At 42.0% G+C, this 27,325-nt stretch overlaps 1 protein-coding gene across 4 annotated transcripts; it reads right to left on the bottom strand.

Moving 5' to 3' along the window:
- On the bottom strand, positions 1-26,193 carry LOC113007557 (activin receptor type-1). 4 transcript variants are annotated; one of them, XM_026144237.1, is made up of 13 exons: positions 26,069-26,193; positions 25,850-25,979; positions 13,185-13,258; positions 12,345-12,596; positions 10,286-10,558; positions 9,845-10,117; positions 7,973-8,178; positions 5,726-5,825; positions 3,824-3,970; positions 3,311-3,586; positions 1,783-1,980; positions 1,165-1,295; positions 1-1,058 (listed from the first exon to the last, which is right to left on the bottom strand). In XM_026144237.1, exons 3-13 carry the CDS (start codon positions 13,249-13,251, stop codon positions 924-926), a joined length of 2,058 nt encoding a protein of 685 aa, XP_026000022.1. In that variant the 5' UTR covers positions 13,252-13,258; positions 25,850-25,979; positions 26,069-26,193; the 3' UTR covers positions 1-923. The 4 variants fall into 4 exon arrangements, with proteins under 4 accessions (XP_026000022.1, XP_026000020.1, XP_026000023.1 ...); XM_026144235.1 differs by having other exon boundaries at positions 25,850-25,965; XM_026144238.1 differs by having other exon boundaries at positions 26,076-26,193.
- Between the last annotated feature and the right edge of the window lie 1,132 nt (positions 26,194-27,325).

Genomic DNA, 27,325 nt, shown 5'->3' with positions numbered 1-27,325 from the left:
GTTAAAGAAATTAAAAAACGCTGAAGTTTGACTTCAGTTACTTTGACAATGCACGCATTAAGACGACAATGCACGCGTTAAGACAATATACAGGCTTTACAGGCTTACTTACAGGCCTCTGGAGGAATACAGTTCAGCATCATCTAGCAGATATTGTATTTGTTCTTTTAGCATATGTCTCTGTAAAGCTGAAGAAGCAAAACAAGATAAAAAATAATAATTCAATGTAAAGTTAATGATGATATACAAAAGGTTTGCAACAGAGTACCTTGTAGTTGGACGATATCGGGAAAAGGATGGTGCCACTGACTTGACTGTACAACTAAATGTTACAGAACTGAACAAAATCCCAAGAAACTTGTTCTGACAGCATTGTAAACAGTGGTACTGGACACAAAGTGAGACACACCTCGACATGTTTACTGTGTTACAAAGTTTGCTGACTGACTAGGCAAGTTCAACCGGCGAGTTGACATCTTTTCCAAATGGATCGACCGTAATGCAAAAGAACAACACAGTACAATTAAAGAGATAAAGAAATGACCGCGTTCAGACATTTTCCAAGCTAAAAAAGGTTTTCAAACAAAATCTGCTCTTCTAAAAACAAGCAACCCTACTCAAATGCCCTGGTAAGTTTCTTCCTTGAAGAACATTTCTAATAGTCAAGCTCCTATGATAAAAGTTGAAATAGATATTTTCCCATTTCTAAGACCATCGGCAGTCTCGGAAATGCCTGGTAAGCCATCTTTGGATGCCAAAATATGTCCCTCAAATGTTTTAAAATAAATATAAGTCTGTGCCACTATAAGGGCACTGAAATTCTTGAGTCATTTATCTTTTGAGATTTTTCTCTAAGGTGGTCCATCCTCCGGACATCTTCAGTGGCCCTCAGTACATGCCTGCTTCGTCTTCTCGGGGAAGGCTCAAATGTCTGTTTTTATTTTATCCAGAGAGTTGTCGATCTTTGTGAGAGTCTTTTTGATGCGCAGCGCCGTTAATCTGGCTGACGGATTCTGGTACCAGCATTCCTTCATGAGTTTAGCCATGGAGGTTAAAGTCTAAAAAAGAGGAAAAATGGAAATCGATCAATGTGCCTGATGTAAACACTAAAAACTCTGGATTTTACTTCATTTGTGTATTTCTGACAAAAGTAACATTACTTACTGGGTCTGAAAACCATCTGTTTGGGATGTTGGGTCTCTGCTGATCCACACACACAACCTTCCTCATATCTTCAAAGCTCGGATCATTTGGGACCACGTCATGAAAAGGGGGCTTGTAATCTTCTACAATTCCTACAAGAAGAAGACAAAGAAGAACAGTTTACTTCGGAGATCGCACAGTTTAAGAGTGTAAAGTATAAAAATATATATTACAATGATTGCTGACTGAGATGTCCACTCAATATCTTAAATCCTGCTTAAAGCCCCTTTAACAGTGAAGATAAGAAGTGGGTTTTAGTTCACAGAAAGTGTATCAAGGCTACATCTTTAAATCAATATATAAAAAGCTTTTACTCAGTCCAAGCTGAAGCCATGACTTGTTTTGTTTCTGAAGAAAGACCTGACTACAGCCACCTCAATGCAGTATCTTTGCAAACAGCACAAATATGCCATGCCCAATTTTCTGATCGCGTACATAATATTTGCAGCTGTTCTTATGTTCTTATAGTTTCTACTACACCCATCCAAGATTAACAGATGGCCTTGTGCCTTAGTGACGTAATCACAACAGGTCAGAGCTGAATCCAACAGGACAGTGTTGTGTAAAACATGTACTGACCATTACTGACTGTCCTCCTGGCGATCTCCCACAGGACGAGGCCCAGGGCCCAAATGTCCACTCTCTTGTAGGACTCAAAGCAATCCATCTGGATGGAGTCATCGAGCACTTCAGGGGCCATGTAGCGCTTTGTTCCAACTTTAGGGTTGTTCCCCACGTCTAACTCGTTTGTGTCTTGAAAATGCATGACAGCCAGACCTTAAATGGAAACAAAAGAACACTTTAAAATCGCCTCTTATACACATGTAATCAATGAGATTAAAAGAGAAAATACTTTAACTCTCTGAAGGAGGTAATTAGTAAATATTTTTAATTAAGTCATCATCCAAGTGAGGCAACAATAACTAATACAGATACTGGAGTGAAGAGGAGACCAAGTTTTCCGACACTCATCTTTTAAATCAGTCGATTGGAAGGCTATTTGTTCACCATGCGTGGCCCTGTTCGCCCAAACAGGATGTACTCCAACCCAACAACAACTCACTTAGGAGACAAACAGCAGCTACCATGTTTGTAAGGACAGCAAAATGCGTCATTCGGAGCAGAATTTATTAAATCGAGCCTGTAAACATGTCAAGCCTGTCGCCAGGTTATGGCTTGTCCCCGAATTAGATGTTATTCAAGCATCTGCAAACGGAACATTGATGCATTAGATAAAGCGAACCAAGGTCCTCAAAATGTGTTTTCGGTTAAGGGCAAAGCAATACACCTGGAAGAGGATATTTTTTCGAAATAACTAATGCGGCTGAGCAGACAGATGCAAATTGAGCGACCATGAAGCGAATACGTCTCTAACGCAATGAATAAATTGTAACCTTCAATTAACCTCTTCAGCTAATCTTCACGTGCATCAGCTCAGATCTGCTTTTATCGAAGCCGTATTAATGATTGCACTGAATAAAATACTAAAACCGAGACGCTCCATTATTCTGTGAATATTATAGACCCTACACACAGCTTTGCAAATGATGGTCTACATTTTGTAGTCAGCTTAGGGGCCCCGCCTTCACGATTCACCAGTAATATCTTTAACAGTCACTTTTGTTTTTTAAATTTTTGCCGTTAAGGGGCATGTAGCCGCTGCAGTAATCTCCTGACTGTCGCCCTTCAAGGAATACTGCCACATCAGCACTGATATATGGCCTGCATTTGTATAGCGCTTTACTCAGTCCCTAAGGACCCCAAAGCGCTTTACACTACATTCAGTCATTCACCCATTTACACACATATTCACACACTGGTGATGGCAAGCTACATTGTAGCCACAGCCGCCCTTGGGCACACTGACAGAGGCGAGGCAGCCTGGGATCGAACCACCGACCTTCTGATTAGTGGCTGACCTGCTCTGCCATATAGGAAGAGAAGAAGCCAAAACTCGAAGCAAAGACATTGCTAATTGTATCCTTCAAAGTTTTTCCATAAAGAATCATGTTTATGAATTGTTGCGACATCTGCCTGCCATGCGTGTCATTGCACCGTTGTGGACCCCTGCTGTGTTAACACAAACACACGTGCACACTATTCTCACCGAGATCAGCAATGCTGCACTGTCCATTCTTTTTCACCAATATGTTTTTGCTCTTCAGGTCTCGGTGGGCAATAGCTGGCTTGCCATGAGTGCCAAAGATCTCGACATGTAAATGCGCCAGACCGCTCGCAATGGAGAGCGCCATCCGGAGGCAGCTGGTTGCGTCGAGGGTGTTGAGCTGAAGGTAATCGTACAAGGAGCCCATCTCGTGAAAGTGAGTGATGAGCCACAGCTGGGTGCTGGAGTTCCTTGAGGTCATGTCTGAACCGATGAAGCCTACGTGGAGAGATATGAAATTAAATATTGCTCATCAACAGAAATGTAAACATGCAACCAAGGAGAAATTAGCATGCATTGATCCTTATACATCCTTATACAACACACTACCTATATAGTTTTCATGCATTGCACCTAAGAGTGACAGCTTGATATGATATCAACTTTAATGGTTGTTGTGTCCTTCAGTGCATATCAGAGCTCACTAAACCTGATCATTTATTAAAGGTTGCATACCCAAGATGTTTTCATGTCTCAGCAGCACAGTGTTGTAGATTTCAGTCTCTCTGAACCAAGACTTTTCATCTCGAGAGGAGAAAATTTTAACAGCAACATTCTCTCCCTGCCACTGGCCCCTCCACACTTCACCATAACGGCCCTTGCCTGACAAGTAAAAAGAAAAATTATGAATCGGTGTACACACACACACACACACACACACACACACACACACACACACACACACACACTTTGTTCATATTCCACTAAATTTACTACGAGCACACTTGATGGACTCCATTGTGTGTAACATTCAAACCTGCACTAATCATTTTTGTGGCAACAATGAAGATTCATTATATTTGTTATAGCATAAACATCTCTGCAGCTTTTTAACTTATCAAGATACTGAATTGATAGTGTAATATTAAAAAGTGTAATATTAAACAGCTACAAACAATTACCTGTTAAAAGATCGTAAACAAGATAACCTAAAGGGAAAGTGATTATTTGAAATAATATGTATCAGGGCAAAAAAAGAAAGTGTACTTTGAATGCTAATGTCCTTAAATTATTTATATTTATATTTTATTAGTAGCCATAACTTTGTAGGCTTACTATATTTGACAGCTTATTATACTGCCCCCCAGTGGCCAAAAACCAATTAATATAGTCATAACTGTAATAAAAAAATGGTTTAGAGTGACGCAGGGTTAGGGAAGTCATTTCAACACAAGTGACTTTCAACATGAGTACCTTTTCATAAAAACAAATTGCCACAACACATTGTGGCAATTTGTTTTCCTGAAAATATGCTGACTCTTGCCAGCATTGTCACTGACACTTATCATAAAACAATCTCAAGACTGAATTGCAATTGTGGCTCTGGGGACTTCACTGCTGAACTGTTGCACATTCACTCTGGCCCACTTTCACGATAAGCTCACACTGCTCGTCTGTTTTGCAACCAATTTCAAATTCATATTTTTATTCTCTTGATGATTTATCTGAAGATTTGGAAGTTCCTGAATTTCATGTTTTGAATGCTCACACAGGACTTTTTAGTCTTACACCTTTTTCAAGATATGAAAAGTTAAATATGAACCAGGAACTTCTATTTGTAGACTTATCAGACTGTAAAATACTACATGAAATGTTGTAAATTACTGTACTAGCTATATTAATGATCAGCTCTACCTTAATATATATCAAACATGAGATTCTAAAGTACTGTAATCTGGTATACACCCATCGACAACAAAATTAAAACCATTGGCTTTCAGGGTGTGTCTTGTGTTGTTGGGCACTGGGACATTAGCACTATAACCTCTGGTTCCTGTTGGTTGCAGGATGGGCCTTCTTGACAAGACTGCTCTTATAGATGCTCGATTATACTGGGTTCTAGAAAGTTTAAAAGCAGGGTAGCACTTTGGACTCTGTCGGTTTCTGCAGTTTAAACTGTGGTGAGGCAGATTATGCTGCAGGAGGAGGATGCTGCTTTTGGTGAGTGTTGATTCCCAGTTGGGGGTGCTCAAGAACAATATTTAAGTGGGTGGTAAGTGTCAAAGTAACATCCAAATGAATGCCAGGAACTGTGTTTTCCCAGCAAATTTCTGACGAGAGCAGCAATGTTATTTACCTCACAAATCAGTGCTTTTAATGTTGTTGCTGGTCGGTATATAAGCACGCAATATACATGGCTGCAGGTCTGTCGCGTCACAATCTGTGCTGCCAAAGCTGTAAAGTTGCCCCTATGCTTAATCTGAGTGATGGAGTACCCTTTACATCTCAACATTTCTTTGGAGGACGTTTAGTCTGCTCAGTTACCGTGTCACCTTAAAATGAAAAGAGGCGGCAGATTTTTTGTTTCCCCAACTGTGCTATTGCAAATAGGAATACAGCTTTTGACAGGACACCTACCCACACACTCATTTAGTGTGATTTGCCGTGCAACAGTTCTCTGAACAAGGAAAGGGAGTCCTGAGCCACTTCCTGAAGTGCAGGAATGATCTAGCAAATCCTGGGAAAGAGAAAAAAAAAATTAAATTGAGAAAAAGAGCTTATGGATTTATTTGTGCGTCTGTGGATAAATTTGCATGTGATCTATATGAATGAAAAGCTCAGTCCCAAAAGAATCCTGTGGCTCAAGCCTAAAAATGGTGAAATATGGAGCATCTGGGACTCCGATGGAGATTAATAACAAGCAGGCTGTCTTTGATGTGGCACCCACATGGGATGGAGGGGGCCAAGCTGTGTGTACCAAGATAATGTGTGTGGGTGGGTGTGTGTGTGTTTCTGTGCTAGTGTTGCAGAGTGCCCCCTGCTGAGTAAATAACAGAAGTACCACCCCCTCCCTGGTGACTGGTGTGGGTGCTGAAGATTTTATCTAATCCAAGGGCCAGACTCCAAAACAGGCGCAATGCTGCTAAGCCTTTTATTTTTATCTCATCTGCAAGACGTGCAGCATCCCAGCGCTAACACAGGAGGGCAGTGCACAGCAACATAGTCAGCAGCAGCTGAGCAAAACAAATGACTAACTAGGAGGGGAGAATGAGGATTGAAAATAGAGGGAAGTGATGCCTCAGATAAACAAATGCATAATGCAAGAGCTGCCTGAGAGACAATTTGGAATCACAACACAGGAATGCAAGGCAGAGGCCGTAAAATGAATGATGAGTTGCTCTGTAGAGAGTTTAAACCCCTCTCTTTGGTGCAGGAGGATTGTTTTTAGGAGTGCATCTTTGGGCCGGGCTGTTAAGCAGCAGAATGTGATCAGTACGTTGCAATATCATTAGAACCAGAGAGCAAGTCTAGGCAGCAGCTACCGAGGGACAAACACTTTCCACAAGCATGCCATTGTTCATAATAATCTTTCTCGTGGTGCTGCAAAAATAAATCAGATAATCTGGAATTTCAAAAGTTTAGACCACAAGTTTAGACGTGTTTATCAAAAGAGAACAACTCTTGAAAGATTACTGAATGGTAAAACGCACGGTAACAACCAAGTATTTTGTTAAGGCACCAATTGGACTCAGTTTATGCTGAACATGATTACACAGTGTGTGAGCCAATGAATGTGCTGGGTTGTCTTTCAGACTAAATGCTAACCACAGGACTCCACCTAAATTCTGGATTAGTTTAGCGGGCTTCAAAACCGCAGAAAACTCACAATCCATGCATGGGTGGAGAGAAAAGAAATAGCAAAAGACATTCCCTCTAACCGACTGGGGGAAAAAAACTGGGAGGAGCAATGGCACCACCCACACATTCAGCCACAAAATTCATACATATGCATCTAGTGTACAACTGCTTTAACTTTTCTTTCCTCGAGAACAAACGGTTCTTAAAAGTAAGAAAGAAAGTCCAGAGCAACAGTCTGCACAGTTCAATTTAACCATATTCGGAGACTGATCTAGCTCAAATCGACCCAAACAGCCAGTAAACCAAGGCTGGGATGACACACACTTGCAGACATGCATGCTGACAGCTGCGGACACCACAGATGAGTAGTTGTCCTCACTTTTTGCATGTCCACTAGACATCCGCACAGAGGATTACTCCTGCTCTATGATAAGGAACTTAACACCACTCTTGCATACTTAAAGCGGAAACTACATAAGGCTATGTTTAGACACTATCAAGCTATAATTTCATTCAAATTACTAAAAACATGAGTACTTTTTTATCAAATGGCAAACATGGGAGTTTTACAGGTTTAACTCATGGCAGGAGAAGGAGACTATAATTGCAGTGCCATCGCATCACGGCTTAATCACAAGATTGAATTCTGTTTATGAAGCTGATGCAACTCTTTTATCCTGTAAATAGTGGAAATGCGTACAAAGGGAAGGTAAAAGTCCCCACTAATCCAACAGTGTTTAAAAATCATCACAGGAACCCCTCAAGGTAATACAACACATAATTAGAGGATAGGAATCACACATCTCTGTTATTGGATCTCTGTTACAGTGCAAGTCTGCAGTAGAAACTGTGCATCATACCTGGCATCATACAAAGGGAAAGTAATGGGTGCAAATAAAAGACTGGAATTTGATTAGGCTTTATATCAAACAAACTAGTGCATTATACTATTCCTTGAGCTGCTAATAAAATTGGTTTTTCAGGTGCGTTATGAAGGTAGCCACCTTTGTGCCATCGACTACTCACCGCTAGAGTGCTCTCCCCCACATTAGAAGCTATAAGGCCATCAATAGTTCCATATTCAGCATCTCGGGAGGTTAGCCTCTCCATTTGGTTGTGGTGGATCCGTCTGAACACCAGGATAGCGACAGCAGAGAGGATGATGAGGACAATGATGGGTGCCACGATGACAACAGCTAGTGTGGTCACACTGTAGCTGGATTGCTCATCAGCTGTTAAGGGGACAGAAAAAATTTACAGTGTCACTATCAGGTCATCCCGTTAGATGGTTTTAGAACATAATCAAATTAAATCTAGCTTCTTTTTTCTTTTTTTAAATCTAGAGTTGGTATTGGTCGCTTGCAGTAAACGACACTGGAGAGTGTTCATTGAGCGTCAGGATCAGACACAATGAGGGAGCGGTCTTGGACCACACAGGTTGAGGATTCAACCATACACAAAACAGAGGATTGCAGCACTCTGCAGGCTTCCTGAAGAAACAAGTCGGGGTGGGTGTGAAGGTGCATAAAGAATATCCACAGACAAGAGTGTTCACTCATATGCACACATAGTAGAGCTCATCAAGTCAGCAGAGGCCATCCTGAGGAACTGACCACCATTCACACTTTCCAAACATTCCAAGGAAAAAGACTGCTCGGCTCTGCTTCCAGCACTGACAATGATCCCCTTTTCTCAACTTGCATAATGAACTCCTTCTTCCAAATACACATAACTAGCAACACTTTCTAGGGGCTCACTATATTTGAATCAAACACACATGGCGAAATGCATTCAGCTGCAAAATGTTACATAAAAAAAAAATTTATTTCATGATTATCTGCATTTGTGAGAATTCAAAAGACAGAAGATTGCAATATAGGAAAGTATGCATGTCATGCGTATGGTATGGTAGTAGCGGTATATGGTACATGTATTGCTGGATGGTATCACCGAAATGTGGTCAGATGTGGGCTTTTACAGATGGGGATGTATCACCTCACTTATTTGTTTTAAACTCAAGATGTTCCGTGTGAACCAACTTTGAAACCAACTCCCATTTATTTAGACTTTTTTCAAATTTTTGGGCTTAAATTAGGATATTTTTGAGAAAAACTAAAATTCAATAACAAAACAGCATTAGCGTAATACTATGTACTACTAGTACAATACAGAATGAACTGACATTAATAAACTGTAAATATGTATTTTAACCATTTGTGGAAAGTGCTGGATACAATGTAATCATTTTCACAACTGATCTATCCCTTCAATGCACAACCAAGATGATAAGATTAAGGCATATTAGATCTAAATGCGTCATGTAGGCCGTAGTATCAAATGCATGACTGTCGAGGCTAAGGTACAGGTGAAAGAAATAAAAAAGGACAAAAGCTCTGTGTATCGATGCCTGACTCTTTCAATCCCAGGTGGCTTCACCCTCTGGGCTCTTGTCAGCCAGCCCTGACAGCCACTGAGAGAAAAGAAGAGAAGTGGACCATGACTAAATAATATTCAAAACCTCCCTCCAGTTGCCCACCGTCTCCCCTTTTTTTGCTGTTTCATGACATGCCAGGAGTGTGACCACATGGACGTGTAACTCAAGCCAACAGAAACAGTCCAGAACAGCCATGGCAGGTAATTTCACAGCTGAAGCTGAAGCCATCTCAGTAGAGGATGATGGAGAATATGAATGTGTGTTGCTTAGTGTAAACCGTAGCATAAACCAACCATACGGCTACTCCTTCTCTGAATATGAGACATCTAGGTAGTACTTTGAATGTGGTTAGTGATTTGATAAAAAAGAAAAAAAAGAGTTCAGAGTTCAACACTGAGAGCAGAGTTCTTGCAAATCTTGGACAATCTGATATGTGATGCATTCTGGGTAGCATTGTGCTGTACCTTTGACAGGGAGCTCCACAGTTATGTTCATATTACACAGGTGTCCCTGGCAGCAGTCAACTATCTGGTCTGTGGAAGGCGGGGTCTTGCAGGTCATCGTGCTCTGTTCTAAGACCTTAAAGCAGCCTTTTTGGGACATTATGATGCCGCCGCTGACTGTCAGAGATGAGAAACACTGGTAGCCCAAGCAGCGATTCTGTGTTCCACATGAACCACCCTCGCACACGCACTCATGCTCCTCTTTGCTCAGGGACTTACTCTGGACTACTGTACCTGCAAAAGATTCAGAAAGAAAACTTTTTAAAAAATGCAATGAATTAAGATTATCTTTTGGTTAAAAAAACCCCAATCATCCATGAAACTTTTGCACAATCCTAAGTTACATAAGGCCCGTGAAGGAACAGCAGCAAACAGAAATCTGTACAATGTGTACAAAGTCACCTTTCCCTGGGGCTTGCACAGTGACGTTCATGTTACACAGATGGCCCTGGCAGCACTTGACAACATGGGCCGATGAGGGTGGCATGGCACAGGTGGCTTTGCCCTCCTCGTCGTCCCTCAGGCAGCCCTTCTGTTGGACGGCTGCCCCATCAATCATCTTCAGAGCGGAGAAACAGTGCTGGCCTGTGCAGCGATGGCCATGCTCGCACACACCGCCCTCGCATACACACTCTTGGTCTCTGAGGACTGGTCTGCCAGCAGACAGTTGTACATCTGATAAGAGGAAATAGATATGTGGGGAAACCCATTAGACCAATACCATTAGCAACCCATTAAATTAAAAGGCATTCACTCACATCAGAATCATGCACGTTGAAAAGATCCATTTGCTGGACATTCACCAAAGAGAGCAGAAAATGTTTTGCCTGTTTGAATCTAGCATCTCCTGATATAAAACAAATTTTACTATTTTGTTGAAACAACACTTATTCAGGAGGCCTACTCAAACAGACCAGAAAAGATTGTTTAAATCTTTGATTTTAGTTGTTGACAAGCACGCACATGGTTCATGGGACAGATCAATTGATTTTCTAGCTTGCGATTTTAAATACATTGTCATTATCAACTGTAAAAGCACACAACAACTAAGCAGCTATACTGTAGAATAATTTCACACACAGGTTTGCATCTCACACACGGCTCTAATAATAATAGCATAAAGCTACTGGAAATTAAACAGACTTTAACAGAGTCCATTAGCTTACTTGAAATTGAATGTGCTGAAGCACAGAGCTTGAACAACAACCAAGAGTTACAACTTTGCACTTGTATAACTTAATAAATTTCAGTTTAAATGCATGTTTACATTTTATGCACCAAAGGGTGTTTATTGTCAGTCAAGTCGAGGGTCTAGGATAAAGAGTGGCATTTGATGTATAAAGAAATACACAACTTGAGCACATTTTTCTGAGTTACAGTATTGAGAAAGATGAATACAAGAGATCTGACTCGACCTTGCTGAGCCTTTTCTTTTTCTGTTCTGAGACTATCATATTCTAGGTAAAATTCTTTGTATGTGTTTGCACGCATAGCACAGAAAGCTGATTATGTTAGAAAACAAAGTTGTAGTCATGACAGCAGGCAGTGCTGCAGATATACACATTGCTGCGAAAAAAAAAAAAAAAAAAAAGCTACAACCTAGAAACAGCACACAAGATCTTGTGTCCTGCACGATTGCTTGTTGATTATTTTATCCTATTAGGTATTTATGAAGTGTGTTTTCATGATTAGTGTACGAATTCTTGAGTTATGCCCAAAATGTTGTTTTGCTGGATCATGAGAATGGGATGAATGGACCCAAATTCCAAAACACAATGCATCCATTGTCAACTGTTGCCAGTTCAGAGGAAAAAAAGTGGTGTTACAGTCCAAACACTTCTCGTCTGGGTTTCCATCTGTGAATTCCACCAGTACAGCTGTTAGCAAGAGCCCTCTTTTCATTAGTACCTACTTGAATCAACTCGGCACGGTTCACCATGGTTTTTAAGGTTTTCCATTGGGTCATAGTACCTGGTACCAGGTGCTTTTTTAGTACCTGATCAGTCAGGGTTCCAAGCAATCCGAGGTGGTACTAAAATGTGACGTTGTGAGACTGAATTGGCTGGTCGGTAGCGTCACTTGATGAGTCACGAAAGCGCTGTTTACGAAAATTAAAACCACCATTTTTGAAACCTGGCAACGAGGGAAATGGCTACAAAAAACGATGCCATGATCCCCGAGTCTGACGAAAAGCCAGGTCAAGACAAGCCAGCCAAGACGGAGCAGCAGGTCTATCGGACATGTTGCTATGATAACAACAACACGCATTAGGTAGTACTGGATTGTAATGGAAAACCAGTCAAGCCGAGTTGAGTAGGTAGTAATTGAAAAAAGGGGCTAAGGAGTCAGCTACCACAGACAACTTCCAAATCCGTTGAAAAAGTTGTCCTGAAATTCGATTTCAAAGTTCTGCAGAGTTTAAAGCAGGACAACTTCACAATTCTCTTTGCAAATGCCTCACCTTTTAGTGGGAAGTTAAGGGAGATGTTCATATTACACAAATGCCCATAGCAGCACTTCACCACCAGCTGAGGAGTTGGTGTGGATCTGCAGCTCCAGGATCGGTCTTCGTCCCCCAAAATGCAGCCTTTACGAACGACCGATGTCCCGTTTATCACCGCGAGAGAGCTGAAGCACTCCTGGCCAAAGCATCGGTCCCCACCGCTGCAGGATGATCCGTCACATAAACATTCATTTCTCACACCGCCCTCACCTGCAAGAGGAAACAATTAGAAGATCAGGATTTATGTCTGAGAAGACACAGGTCCCACAGTAGATGAGGGCAGAAATATGACCCTTCATGTTCAATCACAATAAATGATCAATGCTCGCTACTTGTTTGCATGTAGCGATAATACATACTGAAGATGTAGGGAGAAAGTTTTGCTTGCCAGAATAAAGAAAAAAATTCTACTGTAATCCGCTGCCACTGCAGTAGTTTAAAATAACACTGACAGACAGCAGATGAAAGGCAGACAGACTGAGGAGGGGTGGTGAAACAGGGGGGGCAGCATGAATTTTGTTCTATGCATGCAACAAACTTGAGGGGGGACAGTGAAAGAAACAGAAGTAACACTGCGTATTTTAATTAGCTCACAGGAGGAGGGGGTGTTTCAGATGTCCATAACACAACTTTTCAAGCACTGTACATATTGTTTATTCTCTGGATATCTAGCACGGACACTACACCGAATTGGATCCTGTCTGGTTTTGTCGACAGGAACTTTCTGTCCCTTTCGATACCACTCCTGTTCAGACCTGACGTAAAAAGCAGCCTTTTGGTTTATTATTAGAGACTTACCTTCTAAGCTTGAACAGGGGAGGACCAGTGGGATCACAACTAACAGAAACATGTCCACACTCGTCATTGTAGACCTGGAGAGGGGGAGGGAAAAAATGAAAACAAAAACAAAATGTACGTGGCACTCCAACTATGAAATTGTGATTTTTATCTTTCTGTATCAGCACACTGGTGATATCTTTGTGAAAATTCCTTTCAGAGGACTACTTCATAAGACGGACTGAAAATGGCAGGATTTCCCCATCGAGGTAGGAATATTAGAGTGAGTGATTTTACAGAGGGAGACCTTTTCTTGTTTTCAGGGGGAAAAAGTCAACACCAAGTTTAAAATGCTCAAGTAAAGTGGGTCTCATGCCTTCCTGTTGTCCTGGCAACAAGGCATTGAGTGGCAAGCAATGGGGAGACTGGTGCTCTCCTATTGGCTGCCTCGGTGCGTGAGTGTGTGAGTTTGTGTGTGTGTGTGCGTGTTGGAGGGACAGGCTGCTTGGCAGTGAGGGGAGAGGAGCAGACAGACATGAAGAGGAGGAGGAGGAGAAAGAGAGGAGGACAGTGTGGGTGCCCGAATACTATCGTTTAGAGACCTGGTGACAGTCTAATCGTTCAATATTTAATGCATTTGTAGGAACCGTCACATACGCTGTGCAGTAGTAGGGCTTTTTCCATTTTGGACAGATTTTTTTTGTCACAGTTCACCTGTTTATCTCACACTGCAAACGCCAAAATAACCATTTTATAAAGCTGATATGCAAGTGTTGAGCATACACGTAGCTTAGAGCGTGCCCCGTTTATGCTATACCAAACACCGGGAACGTTTTCTTGGCACCATGTGCGTTTGCGCCTCAGTGCATCTGCGCCGCTGATAAGTACCCCAACCCCTCCAAGCTTTTGTGCCCGTCTCCCAGACATAAATGATTAAGCACGTAATGTTAGCATTAGGCCAACGGCGGCGTCTGCACAGGCCGCTCACACACAGACCACATGCTGCTCCTTTAATCAGAGCACAAAACAGAGGCTGCCACACAGAGATAATCAGGAGCTCTGTCTGCTCCCTTTGGACCGGAGAGGAGAGGGGAACAGCAACGGAGATATGAAGATCACGGGGCAGGCGGGCATGAGGAGGCAAGGGAGGAACGGCCCAGGGGCAACTCGGGGACAGTGGGTCAGAGAAGGGCAGAGAACGGGGCGAGCGTGCGAGAGAGATGTGGGTCACGGTGGGCCGCAACACTCAGTTAGGCTAAAAGGAGGGAGGTGGCTGTGGGGGGAGCGAGACGAGGAGGTGTCTAGTGTCAGCGCCCAGAGGGACAGTGAGAAGAAGGGCGCCATGCTGTTGGAAGGGTGGGGTAGGTGAAGCGGGGGGACAGGCAGAGCTGTGATGGAGTCAGAAAGCCGGAGGAAACGGGACAAAGAGATAAGCAGAGGTGTAGAAGGAAAAAAAAATTAAAGGCCCAGGCCAAATAAAACAGATGCGTGTTCCTCGTTATCTTGATATTTTGACTCATACGACTGGTAAGAAACAAAAAAGACAACATCAAGCACAACATGCTGACTCAAACACTGAACAGATCAATAACTAACCTCAATTAACTAAGTAGAGCATGTCACAAGGCTCTGCTTAATGGCATCAATTAGTGCAGGCAAATGATTTGCTGCATTTTTGTTTATATTTACTGCCAAAACAGCCTCCACGGGGCAATGAAATTATGTCTGTCTCAGTTCATCTCGCCTACTCAAACACTTTGTCTTTAACAAGCTATAAGGAACGAGGTACTCACTGGGTATGTGTGTGCTTCTTGGATAGACGGCAAATATTTTAGTCTGAGTTTTAAAAAAACTCAGACTAAAATGTGAAGTCCCTGCAAGTTTCAAACAGTACAGTATGCATATGCAGGAATTCAAAGTATACTTTATGCATTAATAGCAATATTTATGTTTCATAAGCACAGTAAACTGTTTCCCACCTATGAATAGGCCATGGCTAGTTGGTAGCATATCATAAACCCAGCTAACAGCTTGGGCTTCATAAACACAGAGCCAGACATGATATTGGAAACCTCAGAAGGCTTTCTTAGGGAAGGAAAAGAAGCAGAGCTAGCATCTGCAAAACTGATCTGAGCAGACAATTTTGTCGTACTGTGAATGCGTGTGTGTTGCGTCCCTCTACCCCTGCGTATTGAATTCTCTGGCAGCGTCGTGTAGTGTGTGCTCACAGAGCTGACATCCTGCCAAGGGTGTGCTCTCATTCCCCCACTCTGTCTCAACCCCCATCTTTCCTCTAATTCCCTCTTCCTATGTCCTCTGAAGTTGTGATGTAATAGGAAACTGGTATGAACGCCACATGCTTATTATAACTTAAGATATATTTTCCCCAGTTGCTTATTGTGGTTGGAGCCAATATTGTAATAAGCCTTACAATACTATAAGGCAGAGGGAAATGCTACGAGCTTGAGAAAGCTGCCCTGATTTTGATATGCATTAAAATACTTTGAGGAAAATAATGTTATATGTGCATTCCTTCTCTTTGCCTTCCTTGAAAGTGAAATGTCAGTTTGCATTGGATGCCATTTATTATGCTCTGAGCTCCTCTGTTCCAGTGGTAAAATTTGACTCAAGTATGCTATAAAGAAAAGGTTGAGCTGCTTGCACTTTCGTTATACAGTAACTTTGCATTTCATTTTCTGAGGCACATTCAGGTGGTAATACCGTCATTCTAAATGGAGGAGACGTTCCTTCTTTCAGTAAAGTAAAGAATAGAAATACTTTTTCCACCAAAGACGTTCTTTACGAGGGCTTCAGATTCTCTGCGTAGGTACCGACCTTGTATGAGCAGACATAAAAGATTACATTTAGCTTAACACAAACAAGCCCTTGTGTGTACAATCTAAGATAAACACCTGAAATAGACATGGCTCAGCGAGAAGTATGTTAGGGTAGACTGCTGCCGAGCGCTACTAGAAAAACTTTAAAGTGATCCTGCATGTCGCCGCTGCCATTTTATGATGCCACAATTCCTTCCCAGACTCTTTCCAGTGATCTCACTCCAGAGGGCCATCTTGATAAGCATTACTCTAAGAAGTTGAGCGGAGCTTAAAGTGATTAGATAGAGATAATTAAACATGCTACTCACATGCTGTTACTGGTGCAACTGGACCAAAAGGCATGCATAGTGGGGAATATAATTATTTGATCACCTGCTGAATTTGTAATTTTGCGCACTTACAAAGAAATTAACAGTCTCTAATTTTTTTAGTAGTTTCCTTTTAATGGAGAGAGACTGAATGTCAGCCAAAAAAATCAAGAAAAAAACCCATTACAAAAAAAAAAAATTATAAAATTGATTTGCATGTTATTAAATGCAGTAAGTATTTGATCCCCTACAATCGAGCATGAATTTAGAACCCAAAATTCTGGCAGCCACAGATTCTGGATTCACACGTGTGGCACACAAATTACAATCCATCAACTACAGACACTCCTGATCTCATATCCTGATGTGTATAAAGCACATCTATCAACAGCATCAATTTCTTTCATTCCAACCTCTCCACCACTGTGGACAAGCCCAAAGAGCTGTCCAAGGGCTAGAATGGGCTACCAGAACAAATGCAAAAACTTTGGTGAGAAGGTGACAACCCTTGGTGCAATTATGAATGAAATATAATAAATAATATAAAATGACTACCAATCAGCCTGGATCTTCAGCTCCATGCAAGATCTTGACTCATGGGGTGAGGATAATCAAGAGTAAGGCGGTGGAAAACCCAAAAATTAATATTAGGACACACTAAGTTGTAACAGGGACAAAAGTCTTTCAGCATCACCATCTTAAGTTTGCCAAGAAAGGTCTAAATGATTCGGAGATGCTTGGGAGAAAGTGCTGTGGTCAAATGAAACCAAAAATCAAGCTTTCTACCCGCCATGTTTGGAGGAAGAGAAATGCCGAGTATGACCCAAAGAACAAGTGGAAACAAAAGCGTAGCGTCTGGACTTCTCGGATGAGACGTGAAATGTCTTCAAGCAACTTCAAGAAATCCAGACACTTTTCTTTCCAAGCTCCTTAGACTACGATGACCTGGATGACTGAGAACCTTCACAGATACAACATGTGGAAACATTATGTTTTGGGGCTGTTTTACTGCTAAGGTTACAAGACAAGTTCAAAACGTCACGGGGCCAATAGACACAAAAAGCTACAATAAACGTTGGGACGAGAACCTCATTCCGTCAGCCAGAACACTGAAGATGGGCCATGGATGGGTCTTCCAATGACCCCATAACATACAACCAAGTCAATAAAGGACTGGTTAAAGAATACGCTTGTTAAGGTCAGGGAATGGCCTAGCCAGTCTCCAGACTTCAATCCTCTAGAAAGTCTGTGGAAGGAGCTGAAACTTTGAGTTACCAAGTGGTAACCAAGAAACCTAAAGGATTTTGTGAGTTTCTGTAAAATCCGTTTTAAAACCTGTGCAAACCTGGTGGCCGACTACTAGAAACATCATACTCCTGTGCTTGCCCACAAAGGTTTCTCCACCAAGTACTAATTAATGTTTTGGTTGGGGGATCAAATACTTATTTCACTCAATGACATGTAAATCAATGTGATTTGTAATGCAAATCAGCAGAGGATTAAATAATTATTTCTCCCACTGTAGGCAGCTGTGATTTTAACCATTTGAGGAATTTTCTGCTTACGAGACATTAAGTATGATTAAAGCCAACATGTTATTGCCACAATAATTTATAGCTGACATTTTAAAAGTGATACAAGACACATATTAATCTAGTTGGACGCTTTATTATTTGGGTCTGTTTTGTATTCAGGTCAGCTAAAGAGGAGGATGACAAAACACTACTTTGTCTGATGAGCATGGTGTATCACCGAGGTTGAGGAGGGAGGAGGCTGAAGCCCTGCAGGAGCTGCTGAGTCATCATGCTGGCAAAGAGGGAGACGAGAGGTGGAATCTGTGTCTGAGCTGGCAGGCTGGCACAGTTACCATGGCACAAATAGCCTGGGCACCGAGGAAACTGCAGCAAACTGCAGGGTGGCGAGAGAAGAAACAGGCAGAGACTAGGGCAATGCAGATCCTGCTGTTCGTGTCCCTGTCCCTCTTTGCTGACCCACACCCAGACAGCCAAAGTGCCAGCATGCCATCAGGGACACACAGATGGTTCGCTCCTAGGTGGATGTGGGTGTAATACAGACCTGAGGGCGAAAAAAAAAAATCGTCCTCTTTGCAGCAGCCCACATTCGTATTCGCACTACAGCTTGGAAAATCAACATGCTCACCTCAGTTTTAAACCACTCTTGGGTTAGAAAAATAAAGCACTCAGAATGACTAAAGGTAAGGTAATATAAATGCACAAGCTTAACTTCAAATCTTAGAAGGTTATGAGTGTAAAACAGACTTCCTTTATTCAATGTTTACAAACTGAATAGAAGGCAAAAATATCAATTTACTTTAAAAAGTAGAGTGCACACTAAATGCTCAAACATCAGTACTTGGTTTGATTTCTCTTCCAGGGTCTAGAAAGAAACTAGAGCTGGGGGAAAGCTGAGGCATGTCCCCGACGTGCAAGCTTTGGCTTTAGCTAAGGCTGCTCCCTCCGAGTCATACAATCACCTGGTCACTGAGAATCCCAACTCAGCTTCCTTTCCCCGTTGTCTCACCTTTCCACTTGCTAGCTATATATTTTATGTAATATATATTGCTGTGAAAACTGATTACTTAAATTGACATAATGTCTGTCATGATACAGACTACGAGAAAACCGCCCTCAACCTGGCCCGGTTATTTTAGAACTAACCTGCATAAAAAACACATTTTTGCCATTGCCAAACTTCAAATGCCCACAATTTCACATTCCACAGCGCCCTTGTATGACCAGCGTATATCATAATACTCTGTACTGCTAATGTGTGTGTGAAAGCCACTGGAAAGCAAAGCTCTTAATGTTTTTATGCCTGTGAAGCTCTTTGAACCTCTACATGAATTTGATTCAGTTCAAATAAAACTGAATTGAATCGAGTCGAGTTGAATTGAATTAACCTTTCGAAACACTCCTCTTTCTCCGAGGGTCTCATCAAAATGGGAGATGAAAGGACTTCTGAGGTCCCCTGGAATCTGCAGTGCCCCATTAGCTCCAGCCAAACTCCATCTCTTAGGGCCTTGCAGTATCTCAGCAGCCGGCCTCTTTTACAATGTGAGGAATGTAATCAAATGCAAATACCCCCCCCCTCTGTTTGCCCAGTGTTTCACTCACACATTAATTGTGGTAGGCATCAGCATAGCGAGTTTTTGTTCTGTGGGTATGGTGCTACCTAAGGTGTATGCACACACTCACACCCACACTTTATTCTGGACCTCAACCAAATTTAATCAAAAAACTATTCTTTTCTTCCTGTTGTGTCTCATCTCGCCCTCCACCTCTCAGGGCCTAAAGCAATATGGGGTTTTTTGTTGTTTTGTTTTGTTTTTTACTTAAAATGTGTTCAGTGGGTAGGAGAAAGAATGAACAGAGGTAGAATTAGCAGGAGAAAAAAATATACTTAGTCACATTAAAAAAATACATATATTTAAACCAAAAACATCACTTTTATCTACGTTTAGTGATTTTTTTTTTTAGGGAATCACATTTCAACTTTACATTACTGTAATGTAATTAGCTGGTAAATTAGCAAACAATCCTCAAAAGCTCTGAAAACATTACCCAACATCTTACCACTTATCTTACTATGAAGCAAACACAATTTTCCTTGTGAAGCAAAAAGTCTCAAAAACATTTTGGGAGCAAAAACTGAGGAATTAATAAGATATAGTATTGTTTCAATTTTTTAGAAATAGACTTGTAAGCCTTGGCATTTGTTCTAAACACTGCGGGGGACAGACCCACTTTGTCCCCTTTGTTCTTTAAATAAGATGGTAACACATAAAGAAGATGTAAACTACAACTCCAGTGGGTCACAGCTGTGGCACAAATCGCAACACTTACCTGAGAGGTAATAACTTTAATCATTTTCTAAAGGTGAATCCTCACATTAATTTAATTTAATCAAATCAACTGTAACTGTAGACCACAGAAAGTATAAAATAAGGACGTAGCTTCCAGATCCGAAGTGCCTTAAACCTGCATTTCATCTGTACGCCAGCAGATGGCAATAGCTGCGATTGCAGAAAGAATTCCAGCCCTATAGAAGTCTATGACAAAATTGTTTTCTGACTTGACCTCTGTCTGACCTCTGACTCAGTCACTAATTTCAGGTCATAGTGAATAAAAAAAAAGTAAGACTGTTTTGCAAATCTTGGCCATAATTTTCCGTTTAGAGGATTAGCCACAGTTCGCTCACTGGATAATGACTTACGATTGACAAGTCAGTGAGCGCAGAGTTGCACACTCGCCACTCCTCATGACATCACCATAGCTACATCCATCTTTTGTGCGGTATATGCTGGAGGTCTATGTTTTTCCAATGATTCTCAAGTTGGAATAAAAGATTAGAAACTTAAACGAAACAAATACCCATCTCATTGCAATGTAGCTTTTTAAAGAGGAAGTGGGCTGAGAAACGGGTAAATAAATGCTTCATCAATAAAGCAGATCGCTTCCAACAATACAAACATTTGCTGTGTGACAGGAAAAAATAAAGAAAGAATGAAAAGTATGTTTTCTTGTTTCACAACAAAGAAAAACAGCCATTTTCATTTCTAATAATACTTCACTGAAGTTTGATTCATTTGAAAAGAAAAAAAAAAGACATAACACCTGAGGCAATGTTAGATAGATGTCAAACACATATGATAGAAAGACCAGGAGAGTACAGTGCAATGTAAACAATGAGTATCAAATTACATTCTCACACATGAACTCTGGAAAAGATTGGGAAAAATCACCAAACCTTTGCCTTTTTTGTCACACGCAGAATGTAGTGCAACTTCTTCAAAGACAAAAAGAAACCCTAAATAAATCTCTTCACAAACTAATGTTATGGCTGTATCGTGACTTTGTGGTATGGGACGTCTGGGGTGGGACAAACTTAAATGCTTTACAGCGTTGCGATGGCACTGTTAACGAGTCTTCTACGTAATAGTCACCATAGCAATTAGACATTCATTTTCACACAGCATCAAAACATCTGAAACAGCCAGTTCAAACAGACTTTATGGCCCAGAGCCACGTTTGCCAGCAAAGGAATGCACAAACATTCTCCCTCCAAATGACCATCTTATAAAGGTTACCGCCCTGGGGCAATATTTCACTTAAAAGGACACCTTGATTTGTATCAAGGTGGACCCATTGCACCAGTTTTGTTTCTTGTAAAACAAGTCAGGCGACTAGACTAAAGAGCATTGAGTGCAGTTACCAAAAGCTATGAGAAGGCTCTAAAAGCTGAGTGACAAGACTCAGACGGATAACAAGATAATCCACAGTGAGTGACCAACCATACGTGGAAAAAACATTCATCACACCACTGTGATAACCACTAAGTAAACAGCTTGCAACAAAACAATGAATCTGTGATCGGCAGAGAGACTGATCGGGGCCATGACATCCTCCTGCCAGTCGAGCCTTAATGGCTTTGAGTTTCCTGCCTTCCACGAGCAAAGACTTCTCAGGCAATCTGAGCACAAGGAAACCGTTTTGAATAATCCTTTACAATAAAGTCATTAATGTGATGTAACTATTTTCTGAAAGTAGATATTCTGTACTATCATTTATGACTCTGCAGTTGTTATTTATGATCATGTGGTAACACTGTTTAGTCAGGTTTTTTTACTCCTGTTTAGGTTCACGGAAATTTCTGGGGCATTCGTGGTTACCTGATTAAGTATTTGCTAATTAAAATAGTCATTAGAATTAGCAGCCATGGATTTGGCACATGTGCGAAGCAAAATATACTGCTACACCGTGACACTGATATCAGCCATGTTGCCGATCCTTACTTCGATGTCAAAAGCAGTGAATGTCTAAATGTTATAAATGGCCCAATTGCCTCAAGCATGGGGGACGGGAATTCGAGCAAACCCCATCGACTACGACAGCAGAGCACTACCATCATAACAGCACCATTTCAGTTTACAACCCCATGACACGTGAGATGAAACGTAGATTATTTTCAATTCACAGACAAAGTGCCCACACCAAATAAGAGCCCGTGCCCGGGAATGAGATCAGAGAGAAGCAGAGACTGAAACAAAGCCATAACTTTCTCCCCTAACAGCTGAGCGATAAGACAAGAGCACTGAAGCGAGTGAAGGGCTCATAAAATGTGTATTGCAGACTGTCTCCAGTGCAGTCTGGGGTTATTGTGGAGAGAGAGGAGTGGAGCCGTGAGCACTGCAGATCTAGGTGTGTGTGTGCGCATCTGAGGAGACAGCAGCGTCTCGTCTCTCTTCTCTCTGTCTCCACTGGTCTTCATCCACATTTGAACACAGAACAGGAGGAATCGATAAGTCTGCGCAGAGCCACCAGATGAGGAGACGAGCGAGCTCCCAAACAGCAAACAGAGGAAGACTAAAAATCTGGCAGAAACACAGGGAGTCTTTTATCTCATTCTCTTCTTCCCCCCTCTCTAACTTCCCATGTCCTGCAGAGCCTCAAAGTCCCAGACAGCTCTTCTCATCGCGATATGTTTGGGCTACATAAGGCTGATGATTATTAAAAGGCTGAAGGATTTTTTTGACTAAAAATAACACTGCAGACAGAGGGCCCCTTTCTAAAAAGCTGGACACAAGCGTAGAGCGCAAGCAAATTCAACCCACATGCCGCGTTTCTCTGCAGTCGCCCGCCTCGTTTGATGCCAGGTCTGTTGCTAGTCAAACTTTCGAGTAAGTCAGCACACAGACAAACAAGCCCGGGTCACACATGCAGACAAATCGTGACGCGAGAAAGCTGAAGGTAGCTAGTCTGACACCGCACTTCAAGCCAGATTCTTTCCCCTTTCTATCCTTGAGCCTGCACCTACCACCTGTTTACACACATATCCACACACACTTTCCTCCCTCGCCCCTCCTCCCTCCTTTTCTTCTCCAACTTGAGAGCCACCTACAAGGAAACGCGATGAGCCTCAGACATGAAGCAGTCTATCTTGGTCTCATAACTGCAGTTCCCTTGTTAATGACAGACTGTGTAACCTGATTCCACACACATATGCATATACACACGCCACTCCCCCGCCTCCCCCGACACACACAGACTCTCGCAGGGTTTCAGAGCTTTTCTCTCACTCCACTCGCATATTGTTCCAACCCAAACTGCCAGCTGCTTCTGACAGCCAAATTATTGGGCACACTAAATGATTGCTATCGGAAGCCTGCCCCCCCCCCCTCAAAGCAAACCCCTCGCTTCATATTTTCTGAAATAGCCCGGACTTGCAGGGCAAATGAGGCGATTTATGGTCGTCAGAAGAGGAACAGATACAGGAAAACACTGGTGTAGGGGCCAAGATATTCATATATAAAGAACCTGGGAGCTGCTATGTGGAAATTTAAAAAACAAAAACTGTTATAACCTCAGCTCACTATCACAAGCCAAATTTCTGGTTGTCTGTATTCGGTGTGATACTTCGATTACTAATTGTTTTTCAGCAGTTTTTGCAGTAATTCTGATTTCACTGCAGCCTGTAGTCTACCTCTCTGAAAAACTATGCATTGCCTTTCAGCATCTCTCATTTCATAACGCGTCATCCTCAACTTGATTATTACTTTACTCGGCATGCGTGCGAGCAGTTAACAAATAATATCGGAGGACACATTTTCAGATTATTCAGTTGCCACGTTAGCATGGTATGTTTTGGGGGGTGAGCATACCAAAAATGAAGCCACTGAAAAGTAACATAGTTATGTGGGACTTTTAGAAACCTTTTGAAAAATGTACACGCTGGCCACCAAAGATGCTCTATAAATATAAACATAACTGGCTGACGATTCAGCTACTACCGTTAGTCTGTTTGAAACCAGACCAAGAGTTGGTGAGAGGGAGGAAAGGCCCAAAATGGTAGGAACAACGGCCACAATCAGACTGATAGTTATTTCCTCAGATGAACAGAACAGGCTCCCCAAGACACCCCCACCCCCAGAGTTGAACTACACACAGTCACCCAGACAGCCTGACGTCGCTTTATCTGACCGCTATCAGCCAGACTCCATGAGGCCAGGCCTCGAGAATGACCGGCGCTGGCCAAGAGGCCACAGCTCAGTGACTGGCCAGCTATGGGGTTACATTCTCCAGATCACACAACCACACAGCCACTAAGTGCCACTTAACGCTGCCACTAACCAAGACACAAAACCCTAAAGCGCTATCCACTTCAAGCCTTCACTGATTTGAACATCTCTACGCAGCTAATATGGAAAAAAAAGAAAAGAAAAATTATATTTGTGAACAAGTCGTCTGTGTGCTTCAGCTAGTAGCAGCAATTAAAGGGCCCAGGCTAGATGGAGATTTTTCCTGAAACTGTGACAAAAAAGCTTTGAATGGAGACGGCTTTCAATTTAAACCACCCTTTTAAAAATGAACATGTCACCCCCCTGACCCTAAGTTGCATAAGCCGTTAAGAAAATTGATGGATGGATTAGTATGGATCTCGCCCAAATAGTCTCCCATGCCAGACTTCGGGCTTCGTGTGTGTGTGTGTGACAATCAGATTGTCATGCGCAGACACATCAAGTGCAGCCAACTTAAAAAGATGCGACTAAAGCAGAAAGTGCACATTCGAAAGGCTTCCCTGGCATTTAAACTCAGTGTGTGGGATTGTCATTTTGTGGGATCTATAACAATGAGTTGATTCTGAGAAAGAGCACTTAAGTGTGAGACGTTCCCCATTCACACTTCTTGCAATCAGCACCATTATCTCTGAATGTTTTCAGCCAGCATTAACACCTTTCTAATGAAGTTGGCACCCTCTCATCAGCGGGTCTACCAGGTTTCCATTAGATTGTCCCTCCAAGTAGTTCTCACATATCATCTTCTGTTTGGTTTAAATCTATTCCACATCCAATTGATGCTCTATCAGTGACGTTTAAGTAGCTTTTTTTATATTTCCAACTTGCCCAAAATTAAATTCCGAACCACTCGTAGTCATACTGTGTGTTCATGAGTGTTGGTGGCGCCGCCCGCCCCGCAGGACTGCGTTTGTGATGTTAAAAGTGCTCAGCGGGCGATGATGGGGCACGATCGAGCTGGAACGACCCTCCTAAAGACTGCATGACAAAAACTCTTCGAGTCACAGCTACTTGCAATGTCGTGAGCTTGATTCGACTGCTTAGGAGAAATCAGAACCCAGCACAGTCGCAGTTGAAAACCAGATTGTGGTTATTTTAGCCTGGCGCTCATCCTTTCATTAACAAGAGACACATCTAACAAGGTCTCTTAGCTGATGGTACACCGAGCTGCGCGGGGAGCTTATCAGAAGCGGCTATTTTGTTTTTGCAAAGTCACAAGAAAGACACGTTAGATAAAAATATGCTCGGCTGCAGAACCAAACAGGCCACGATTTTACAAAGCAGCTGAGAGAGGGAGACGGGTTTCTTACGGGAGCGCGTCACGAAGCCGTCTCAGGCAAACTTTTCCACGTCTACCGAAACGTCCGCGCGCATATTCCAGCATAGTCTGGATTAAATGACATTTTAGAGACGTCACGATAAATAATAATAATAATAATAAAAACTTACCTCGCGGGGTATTTTTTTTCCTCAAAGTGCTGTGAGGGCTAGGTAACCGGCGCGGGTCGAACTATTCTGCCATCTCCCGAGAATTCACCGACAATACCCGATTTGTTTTCCAAAGTCTGAAAAGCAGAGGCTACATGACGCCAACATTCACGCCCGTCTTTCACTCGGCAGAGAAAAAAAAGAAGCCAAATATAATAATTGTTAAAGTGACAAACTCACTCCGTACTCATTTTTAGGAGAGAGTAAAACCGAAGACGCATTTTTGCTACGCTGTCTGGGCTTCACAACTGGCACCCCGGCGGCGGCGTTTTCGAAGGCAAAAAGCCAGGATTGGAGGAGGAGGAAGTTACCTTGGAACGCAGTAACGCTAGGTGAGACGATAAAGACACGTTTCCTGTCGGCCATTTCAAAATAAAACTCATCTGTTTAATTTTAGTCTGAGGAGCTTTGTGGCCTAGACTGACAGAAATCACCTCCTTCTGAATGTCAACAAGACAAAAAGAGACTAAGCCAGGTGCTGTTGCTCTGGACTGGAAGACCAGCAGTGATGCCGTGTACAAGGAGGGGATGAGAAGACTCTACTTTCCGAGGAAGCTCAGATGCTTTAATGTGTGCAGAAAGATGTTGGAGATCTCCTACCAGTCTGTGGGAGCGAGTGCCATCTATTTTGCTGTTGTCTGCTGGGGTTGCAGGATCAGTGCCAGAGATGCCAGCAGGATCAGTAAGCTAATTCAAAAGTCTGGAACCATCATTGGCCAAAATCTGGAGGCATTTGAGTCAGTGGGGGACGGGAAGTCACTGAACAAACTGCTCTCCATCACAAACAATCCATCTCATTTCCTCCGTGCTACACTACAGAAGCAGCAGAGCTCCTTTCCCTCTTATTTAACCCTGCAGCCATAAAGAACGCTGCAGGAAATCATTCCCATCATTCTCAATAAAACAGTACAGCAACTCTCTCCAGATGAACACCAGGACATAGAATTCCACACAGATGTCTGTGTCAAACATTAATATCATTTGCACTACTCCTTTGCACAATTTCGGTCTTACTTTTTATTTTCATTATTTTTAGTATTGCTGTTTATGTAAAAATTGTTTGTATTACATCCCATTAAAGCACCTTCACTGTGGGCCAGCAGTACTTTTACATTGGGCAGTTTTCTTTTTATTGTAGATTGTACTGTTTTTATTATTTTATTATCTTTATCATGCTGCTGTAATACAGTAGTTTCCCTATCTATCTATCTATCTATCTATCTATCTATCTATCTATCTATCTATCTATCTATCTATCTATCTATCTATCTATCTATCTATCTATCTATCTATCTGAGCACTTTTATAATAGCGTTTTTGTCATAAGGGTCAAATGCCAATCTAATTGTGTGTCAATTTTTTTTGCCTTATATTTAAGCCTATAATGTTATCATTATCCTGTCATAAAGTGCTTTTTAGTCATAACTTGGTATAATT

The sequence above is a fragment of the Astatotilapia calliptera genome, chromosome 16 (assembly GCF_900246225.1).
Source record: "Astatotilapia calliptera chromosome 16, fAstCal1.2, whole genome shotgun sequence".
Lineage (NCBI taxonomy): Eukaryota > Metazoa > Chordata > Actinopteri > Cichliformes > Cichlidae > Astatotilapia > Astatotilapia calliptera.
Note: the sequence above shows the minus strand (reverse complement) of the source record. Positions and strands in the feature narration are given on the sequence as shown.